The sequence below is a fragment of the Pithys albifrons genome, chromosome 21, assembly GCF_047495875.1.
Source record: "Pithys albifrons albifrons isolate INPA30051 chromosome 21, PitAlb_v1, whole genome shotgun sequence".
Taxonomy (NCBI): Eukaryota; Metazoa; Chordata; class Aves; order Passeriformes; family Thamnophilidae; genus Pithys; species Pithys albifrons.
In genome coordinates this window covers 8,089,097-8,099,413 of record NC_092478.1, presented here as the reverse complement: position 1 = coordinate 8,099,413, position 10,317 = coordinate 8,089,097, and the positions used below count along the sequence as shown (strand labels likewise).

At 47.1% G+C, this 10,317-nt stretch overlaps 1 protein-coding gene across 1 annotated transcript; it reads right to left on the bottom strand.

The window, feature by feature from the left end:
- Window positions 1-1,120: 1,120 nt before the first annotated feature.
- On the bottom strand, window positions 1,121-10,037 carry RNFT1 (ring finger protein, transmembrane 1). The gene is made up of 9 exons (XM_071575384.1): window positions 9,957-10,037; window positions 6,669-7,066; window positions 6,276-6,352; window positions 5,606-5,706; window positions 4,889-5,042; window positions 3,674-3,832; window positions 2,716-2,781; window positions 2,193-2,294; window positions 1,121-2,012 (listed from the first exon to the last, which is right to left on the bottom strand). The coding sequence occupies exons 1-9, from the start codon at window positions 9,959-9,961 to the stop codon at window positions 1,878-1,880; spliced, it is 1,197 nt and encodes a 398-aa protein (XP_071431485.1). The 5' UTR covers window positions 9,962-10,037; the 3' UTR covers window positions 1,121-1,877.
- Window positions 10,038-10,317: the final 280 nt, after the last annotated feature.

The window sequence follows — 10,317 nt, the reverse complement described above, 5'->3', positions numbered from 1 at the left end:
AAGGGGTAAAGGAGGAGGAAAAGTCATTAAGAACAAGTTAAATTACTTGAGTATTCTCCCTGCAGGTCCGTGGTGATCACTGTGTGCAGTTCCCAAATATGAACTTGTCCAGACTGTTCTTTTCCAGGTTAACTCCATTTGTAGCTCCTGCAACAAACGCACCTGAGCTGCCTCCCTGTTCTGGTGTTCATCTTTCACAGTTCACTGAACTAAATGTCCTCAAGAGCTAAATAAGATGGGTGTGAACAGCAACTAAATGCAAATCTAAACACAGGGCAATCCAAGTGACCTGTTTTGTTTGTTTTTGGAAGGAGACCCTGAGTGTGACTGTGGATCCAAATCATTGTCCTCTGTGGCAGCTTTGATGGCAGAGGGAGGGAGGAGGAATTCCCTCAGGGATGCTCCTCCTGATCAGCCTGTGTTACCCAGGCCTGGCACCTCCCCTGCCTTCGGGGCTCTCAGGAAGTGGCTGTTGCTGTCACTTGTCACTCTGTTCTGCCCCTGCAGAGTCAGACGTGGTGGCTCTTGGTGGGTTGGGAAGCACAACCCTGGCCTGGAGCAGGAAGAGCTGCATCCTAATTCCATGCCCCGTGGATCAGAGGGGATGGCATTCCTGGGCATGAGTTCCTCAGAACCTGCTCCTGCTCCACTCCAGGCCCTCTCCCCTCAGCCCTGTGAACGTGCCTGTGGCAGCTGCAGCTCTGCAGGGCTCGGCCCTGCCTGGCCCTGGAGTTGTGCATCATTCAGCAAGTGTGGCACTTTCTGAGCCTGATTTTCCTCAGTTTAGAAGTTTTCTAAAGGTGTTCAGTGAAGACAAACTCAAGTTAATGGCAACTAAGTGTAACTTTCCTGTAACACTGTAATTTGAGTGGTTTATTCAGTCTTGCCTGAATAGCAGGGTGAGAAAAGACAGGAAAACAAAGTGAGATTATATATAAGTTAGTGTTATAATTAACATAAAGACTAATCATGAATAAATTGTAGCATTTGAAGGGTTTTTGTTTTTCAGAGACTTTAAAAGTGCAGCAGGAAAGCTACACCTGGCACTGAGCTCGTGTGCTTATATGTAAGTTAATACTGAAACAGTAACAAATCCTTTATTCAACATGCACCAAACAAATAGATTTAAATGCATTTATTCTCTCTGATTTTTATGCATACTACAAATTGCAAATATAGTATAAAATAGATTCTCCCCTGTTAGAAAACCTGGTTCCTGTCATGACAAAAAATATAGTATTAAAGATTTGTTTTAAAAATACCAGCTTTATAAAAAGCTAAGTAAAAAACTAACATCAGTGGTTGGTTTTATGCCAAAAGATTAAGCTAAAGGTCCATTAGAAGCCTACAAGAACCTAAGGGGAAACATTCTTGTGCTTATCTCCAGGCACAGTGAGAAACAGTTGCTGTTACAGGTGCCTGAGTAAGAATTCCTCTCATTTACTGGGCAGCATTAAAGGATCTCTAATGCCAAGTGTGACAAGGAGCTCTAATTCTCACTGTAGTCCAGAGTAAAAATCTGCTCATAATCTCAATAAAATTGGCAGGTTGACCTTTTGGGTTTGAGTCATGTTAGAAGGATAAATACAGTTTAGTACAGTGTGGAGCTCAAATAAAATGTTGAATTACATATTAGTGCAGCCTCTTGCAAGGATTTGACTGTCTCCTCTGACAGTCACAAGAGGAGCAATGCTGGCTTTTCCACATTCACTCTGAAAACTTGGCCTTCTGCACTTCACAAAGGCAAAGTGACCATTTTCTGCACTGATTTCCATACTGGAACATTTGAGGGAGGCTTGGGGTGTAGAACTGGGAGCCCTCCCACGGCAGGAACCTGGAAAACCCCAGTGTGAGCAAACAGAGTTGTTGGACAAGCCTTAGAAAATCTGCAGGTGCATAGATGTGGCTCCATCCTTCCACTTGTTAACATGGTCTGAAATGACAGTTCTGCAGAGTGGGCATGTTTTTTCTCTGTTAAACCACAAACTGATGCATTCTTCACAAAATGTGTGCTGGAAGAAAAGAATGAGAACTTAGAGCTTCTAAGCTCCTCAGTGTACAACATGCTGTATTAATTGCACAGCCTGATTTCTAAACAGGATCATAAAACACACATTTATTTTGTTTTGTTTACTAGTTGTCTAAAATATACTTTAATTTGAAAAAAAAATAATTGGGGTGATGTGTGTTACCTGACAGATGAGCAGGATAGGCTTCTGAAATTCAGCCTGGCAGATGGAGCAGATATCATCTGACTCAGAGCACTGTCTCTGGCTGGCTGGCACACCATAGAGCTGGGAAACAAAGGGGGGCAGCAAATGTTAGTTTGGAGGGGGATGAAAGAGCCAAGAGCAAATACCAGGACAGAAAGGAACTTGGAATGAGGGCTGCTGTGTCAGGAAAACTATTGAAGCCCTAGTCCAAGGAAACATGGCTAACTTTTTAAGATCAGGGCCAAAAAGAGTGTGTTATTTCACATCCTTTTATCAGAAAGGATGTACAGAGGAGATCTGGGGGGTTTGTTGTTGTTCAGATGACAACATACTCATGTAGCCAAGGGACTGAGACTGAAGTGGGAAAAGGATATACAGGGCTTAATGTAAAAATGCATTTGTTTAGGACAGTACAAAGTAATATAGGAATGAGGTATTTAAAAAGTATTCCCATGTAAATTGGATTTATGGTTTTATTTTTATGGATTTTGTCAGTACTCACTGGTCGTGTAAAAAATATCCGTAAGACCTGCCTGAAGTTTCTCCATTGTCCAAAAAAGCTCAAAAGCTGAAATGGGAAAGAAAACTTGAGTTATGCTTAGTGTTTTTATCTCTGGGTACTAAAAAGCTTCCAAGCTTTTGGTAGATTCCAGCACTGGAAGCCTTACTGCTGGATGGACCAGGAACACAAAGCCATAGTTCAGACTGAGCCTATTTTAGTTATTTGTAACCAGACTAAGAATTTAGGCTGAAGGTGTTTTTTTCCCAGTAGGAGTCTGTTCTAGTGCTGAGGTTCTGAAATGAAGCATTTGAGTGCAAATATCTCACCATTATTATTGAGACTGGACGTGGCACTGAGTGCCATGATCTGGTGATCACAGTGGGGTTGGATCAGGGGTTGGACTTGATGATCTCAGAGGTCTCTTCCAACCCAACTGATTCTATTATCATATTTGGAACAGTACTTAGACTTGTTAATTATAGCACCAGGGCATGATCAAGTCCTGGTGATGTACAAAGCCAGACCTGTCCTGGGTCTGGTTCCACTGGGCCAGATGAGCCCTTTGGTGGAGCAGACAGACAGTTATGAACGTGTTTACCTTGTTTGGTGTCACACAGGATGCTCCAGCAGAGAGAAAATCCTTCCTGGGAAATGCTGATTCTTTTAGCCACTAATTTAATTTTTGCAAGCTCTTTCCTCAGTGTCCTACAACAATCTGATCAGTGCCTGGTGTGAGGGGACCTACAGCACCAGTGTCTTTGCTTTGCAATCCCAATCCATGCCCAGAACAGGGACAGGAAAATGATGATTCAGGGTCCTGAGAGGCTGCATCAGTTAAACTGAAGCCCTGCCTTGCCAGTCAGGCCAGAGGGGAACTCCAGAAACATGTTGTTTGTGTGTCTAACCCTGCAGAGACCCCTCCTGCAGAAGGCTGAGAGGAAGATGAAGCTCTACATACTTTCAGGATGAGGTAGAGAAGGCCCAGCAGTATCCCAAGGGTCCATCCCAGGACACTGTCCAGCTCTCCTCGGGCAATGAGGTATCGGAACCACACTGGGATGGGGACAAACATACGGTAATACTGGCAGAGTTCTTCTAACAGCATGTACCAGTAGCCCTAAGCAAGACATGCAAAGGAATAGCTCAAGATTTCAAACACAAAGGGGTTGGAAAATACAGAGAAAAGATGCATTGTTATTCTTTTTGAGCAGCTTCCTCTCATGGTATCTTGAAACAACTAAACATGAAGCATGAATTTGTGCCAGGGAAGAAGTGCCCTTTCTATAATGCCACAATTTGCCACTGTTGACCAGATGCCTTCTTTAATTTAGGCACAGTTCAGGTCACAGTTGGTGTAAGGAAATTTCAATAACTGTTTTTTAGATGTTACATCACTAGTTGCAGAAAAAAAACCCAGATCTTGGTTATAAATCAGTATTTAGAGAAGCCAGTTGTACCTGGGAAGAATTTGTTTTGGTACATTTTAAGAGATAAAACCTCCCCAAACACCCTGTTCAAATGCTATCACATGAAACTGTATTTGTTAATTTATTTTGTTTGAACCAGCACTAATAATTGCAATTTTAAAATAAAATGTAATTGGTTTTGCCTGCCTCACCTCGGGAAGCTGATAAAAATAAAGACAGCACCAATCAGTGTGAGCTCCTGAGAAAATTATTAAACCTCACTGATCTGAGAAATTAAGCTATGCATCAAATTCATTGATCTGACACAAATATTGCTCAGGTTTATCAAAAAAAGAGAACTCAGAATTACTTCTGAAAAGAAAAAAACAGCTGGTTGGCTGTGCAGACCTCAAAATCCTGACAGTTATTGTCAGGCACTTACAAATTTGCTGCTCCAGGCCAGCTGCCCCTTTACACATCCTGACAGTGCAGGAAATAAAAACTTTCTTCAACCTCCAATTCAGAGATAGGGATAAACCCTTTTATCCAATGACATAATACAGGCAATTGTTTCACATCAGACTGAAAACCTTTCTTAGCACCAGGCAGGAAAGAACAGGAAATCCACAGGGTTTTCTTGCCCCACGGTGTAGTGGTGGGTTTTATACAGATCTTTAATTAAGACTTTTCTCTAGGTACAATTTAATGATTAGTTAATTTTACCATAAAAGAATCTTCACAAGGAAGCAAAAATATTGTTTCCTTACCTTGGATTTAAAGGACATGATAAAAGAAGGCACCAAGAGAATAAAGCACTTGAAGCCCATGAAGAGGAATTTCAGAATAAAGTCTGTGATTCCCACAATCCAAAGTACCTCCCAGAAGTTCATAAAATCCACAGTAGGGTTTAAGAAGATTAAGCTACAAAAAGAAGTATCAGAAGTTACTGGAGCACCCTATTTAGAGGGAACTGTCACAGCAGGTTTAAAGAAGGGAACCTGGTTGACACAAAGCAGAAACGTTTGCCAAGAAAATGAACTGCTGTAAATTGATCCCCAGGATCTCTGACAACTTTGGAAGCTTCTTTGCTGTTTCTTCACCCAAACCCTTATCCCTGGGCTTGCTTTCTCATTTGGGCACTCAGCCTTTGATTTACAGCCAAGGCTGCAGCCACAGAGGGGTCAGGGGGAAAGCGTCACTTGGAGTCATGGACTGCTCAGAGCCCCAGAACTATGTCCTGTATTCCCAGGGGCCAAACCCAGGAATGTTCCCATGGCACAGCAGGGCCAGAAAGTCCATTATGGGGTCCAGGAAATTCCAGCATACTGGTTTTAAGGACAGCACCTGTTGAGTTTGACTGAAGGGGAGGAATGGAGATTGAATGAAAGAGAAACCAGTGCCACAAGTAAAGAAAAACAGCCAATAAAATATTGCCAGTTAATTTTGAGTAATTTATGAGTGAGTGGAGGTGTTTCTCTGCTCACCTGTAATACAGGGACTGGGAATGAAAGGTGTAATACAAGAGGAGAGATGATCCAGTCAGGTACAGCAGTAACCAGGTACACTGCAACTTGGAGCACCGTTCCTGCGAGAGAATTGTGAAGACACATTGCAGGCCTTACCTCGGGATCAGTGTCTGACATTATCCCCAAAGCACCTGAACAGTCACTGCTAGAGGATTTTATCTTAGTGACTTTAGGCCACATCAAATAGAACTCAGTGGAAAGGTAAAGCAGTGACTTTAATGTTTTCAAAATACCAACGTCTATGTGTATCAAGGTTCTTTCTAAAAACACAACCAAACCCACCCCACTCTGAAGAAACAACAGGTTTCCCTTTGGGAGTGAACAGAGAAAGTGTAAACAGTTTAATCTCCAAGTAAAGTTAAGTTCTTCCATAAATTACAAAAGGCTTTTATCAGTTCAACTGATTTCAGTAGTCAAAGCCAGAGGGGGGAACCCCCCCCCTTTTTATCCATACTATTTGAGAAGTTCTACACTGTACAGAAGCATTAAGACTACATCCATCTTGAAATCTTGTTACCCAAAAATATTAGATAAATAAAATACTATTTCCATTCCCATGTCTTTCAAAATTTGATGGATAAAGGTCTTGGTTAACTGAGAGAGTTTTGTGTCATAGTGTGATACTTACCCTTAGGAAAACCTGATTTACTATGCTTTTGTTTGCATATGCATAAGTTGTTAGCAGCCCAATTCCAAGAGAAATGCCTATTAGGAAAATAGGATCAGTTATTCACATAAAAGGAAAAAAAATAAATCACTGAACTGGGTTAAAAAGCAGCCATTTCTAATATGTCTTTGTAATTACAATTAATAGCTCAGACTCTCAAGCCAGGATAATTAAGCACATTGTACATATGCCAGCAAAGGAAACAGAAGCCACTGAAATGTAGTTTAGCAAATCTCTCTCTCTGATGAGAAAAGCAAATAAAAATAAAGCTAAAAATAAATTGAATTATATTTCAGGCATGGTTATTAGTCTGTCTCTTTGGGGGGAGGGTTTCCTTATTTTGTTATACTCTACCAATGAGGTGCTGCATGATGAGTTTGACACAGAGGATGAGGAGATAGGGCAGGCTCCGGTGCAGCCACTGCAGGAGGTACCGGAGCTCCGAGAGGGACCCGCCGTGTTCCTCCGGCTCCGGTGCGGGGTCCTCGAGCCCCGCGGCGTCTCCGTGTGCCCGGCCCTGGGAGCCCTGCCTGGGGCTGGTGCTGTCCCTGGCCTCGCCCGGGGCAGAGCCCAGCTGGATGTGCACGGCCCCTGTGCCAGGGGGGCATGAGCTGTCCCCCGACAGCCGCCCCGGGGGGGTGCTCGGAGAGGGGGCATGGCCGTCACCGCTGCCCGGGAGGCTGTGCAGGTGGGCACAGGTTGGCTGCATGGCGAGGGGTCTGCTGGTCCAGGGTCTTGGTAATCTGTGTCTCCTACAGAGGGGCATGAAAAGGAACAGTTAGAGATAAAAGTGGGGGGAAATCCAGTATATTGTACTGAGTGATTTCTGCATGAAGCAAAGGCAGGATTCTGCAAGATCCTGTCTGTGTTCATTCTGAAGGGCTCTGGGTCCACACCCCGTCTCCACAGGACATCGTCCCATGTGCCATATGGAATGATTCCCTTCCCAGCGCTCCAGGCTGGGCACAGTGGCTGGAGAGCAGCCAGGCAGAAAGGGACCTGGGGGGACTGAGTGACAGGGCGCTCAACAGGAGCCAACAGTGTGCCCAGATGGCCAAGAAGGCCAATGGGATCCTGCCTGGATCAAAATTAGCGTGACCCTTCCCCTGGACTCTGCACTGGGGAGGCCACACCTTGAGTGTTGTGTTCAGTTCTGGCTCCCTCAGTTCAGGAAAGAGATTGAGGGGCTGGAGCAGGGCCAGAGAAGAGCAACGAGGCTGGAGAAGGGACTGGAGCACAAGTGCTGTGGGGAGAGGCTGAGGGAGCTGGGGGTGTTCAGCCTGGAGAAGAGGAGGCTCAGAGGTGACCTCAGCACTGTCTGGAACTGCCTGAAGGGAAGTTCTGGCCAGGTGGGGGTTGGTCTCTTCTCCCAGGCACTCAGCAATAGGACAAGGGGGCACGATGGGCTCAAGCTCTGCCAGGGGAAATTGAAGTTGAGATCAGAAAAAATTTCTTTGCAGAGAGAGTGCAACCTCCCTGGAGGTTTTTAACCTGAGGCTGGCCGTGACACTGAGTGCCATGATCTGGTAAAGGGACTGGAGTTGGACCGAGGGTTGGACTTGCTGATCTCGGAGGTCTTTTCCAACCCAACTGATTCTATAATTCTGTGATTTTGGAGAGGAGACCAGCAGCGGCTCATACAGGAGAGATCTTGGACGTGCTGCATAATTGCACAGAAACAGCAAGAGCAGTAGCCAGGGAAGGAGCAAAGCAATACAGGAAAGGAAGGAAGGAGCATATTTACAGCCCCCATTAAACGGGGAGAGCTGGTTCAGACCCACTGCAAACTGAGGGCCATTATGAGATTACTGAGATTATCCTGTCTGGGGAAGGGAGCACAGCCAGGTTAGGCCATACTGTAAAAGCATTTAAAAGAGGTTGGGTCTAGGTGAAAAATGAAATGCAGCCAACAAAATAATTCAACAGTGAGAGCAGCCAAATGATGTCCCATTTATCTTTCCCATGGCATCTTTTGGTTGTCGTCCTAGGCAGTTTTTCACTTTGTATCAGTCTTTACTCTGATCAAATAGTGTTAAATCAACTTCTCTGGACTGGTGTGACATCAGAGTAACGATTTTGGAGAATGCCTTGAAGCTGGATTTGGCACAATACTTGTCACTATGGAGTAATATTATTGAAAGGCTGGGAATTCTGTTATAATCCTCTCTCTGTTGTTCAAATTCCTACAGATTTCTCTTTGAAATTATTTTTTCCACAGCTAGTTTCACTGAGGATACAGAAGGGTTACAGCAAACTTGGTTTTGCACAGCAAAAAGTTCATGATGCATTTGCACAACCCCCAAGTTCTTTAGCCTTTATAAAGGAGATTATATTAAAGAGTAAGTCACATTAATTTAATACATGAATATGGGAGCTTTGTAACATTTACAAGTGCTGCTGCTACTACTGTTTTTTTGTTGGCCAAAGATGACATCACCCTGCAAACCAGCCAAAATTCAGGCCTGTACTTTAATGCAGAGGAATAAAGCTGATGAACTGGAGATCGTATTGACTCATGTGAACAGTGTTACTGATCAGGACACCAGTGATGGTTTTAACAGAGGAATAAAAACACCCCCAAAACCTGATTAACACTCAGGTGTTTTGGAGCAGCTCCTGCCCAACCTCCCAGCTGGGTGTTTGAAAAGCAGCGATCCCACCCAGAGCAAACTCTCGGATCCCTGGAGTTGTTACGGAGGATTTTGGAGCAAGACCCCCCGCGCACACAGACTTTGTTCCCCTCTAATACAGCCCTGGGTAAAGGCTCCCCCCGGCCCTCGGCAGGGTTCGAACTACGAAGGCACCGCCGGGACCGCCGAACCAGGACCCCGAAACTGGGACCCCAAACCGGGACCCTCCGAGCCGGCACCGCCGAACCAGGACCCCCAAACTGGGACCCCAAACCGGGACCCTCCGAGCCGGCACCGCCGAACCAGGACCCCCAAACTGGGATCCCAAACCGGGACCCTCCGAGCCGGTACCCCCCAAACCGGGACCCCTAAGCTGGGACCGCCAAACCGGGACTCTCGAACTAGAACCCCCCAAACCGGGACCCTCGACCGGAAATTCCCCAGGCCGAGACCTCCGAACTGGAACCCCTGAACCGGGACCCCCCGACCCCGCATTGCCGAACCGGCACCCCCCGAATCGGGACCCCCGAACTGAGACTCCCCCGAGCCCGGACCCCCGGCAGTCCCTCGGCAGGGTTTGTGCCGCCGGGCCCCGCGCCGGGTCCCGCCACGGGCCGTGAGGGGGCATGAGGGGCCGTGAAGGGCAGAGAGGGGGGCGTGAGGGGGCATGAGAGGGACATGAGGGGGCGTGAGGGGGCATGAGAGGGACATGAGGGGCCGTGAGGGGGCATGAGAGGGACATGAGGGGCCGTGAGGGGGCATGAGAGGGACATGAGGGGCCGTGAGGGGGCATGAGAGGGACATGAGGGGCCGTGAGGGGGCACGAAGGGGCATGAGGGGCCGTGAAGGGTAGAGAGGGAGGCATGAGGGACCCTGAGGGAGCGTGAAGGGACATGAGGAGGTATGAGTGGGACATGAGGGGCCATGAGGGACAGAGAGGGGGCCACGAGGGGCCCTGAGGGAGTGGGAGGGGACAGGAGGGGCCGTGAGAGCCGCCCTCTCCCCGCGGTACCTCATGAGGCGCCCGGCACCTCCCGCCCGCCGGCCGCCGCCATCGCCGGGCCCTGCCGGCGCGGAGGAAGAGGAGGAGCCGTGAGGGAGGACCGGGAGGAGGAGGAAAAGGGAAAAGCAAAGAGGAAGGCTCCGAGCCGCGCGTTGCTCTGGCAACGCTGGGGCCCTCGCGTCCTGAGGGAGTGGAGGGTCCCCTCAGGCCCGGCCCCGCCGAAATGCGGGGAAAGCCTGATTTTACTGAAAGTCTCGATTAAAATTAGTCTGGCGGGGCTGCGATAAGGGAGGGAATGAGGGAATATATATATAAATATGTGTGTGTTGTTGCTTAGGGAGGTGCTGCTGTCTGGGAACCGGCCTTGCCC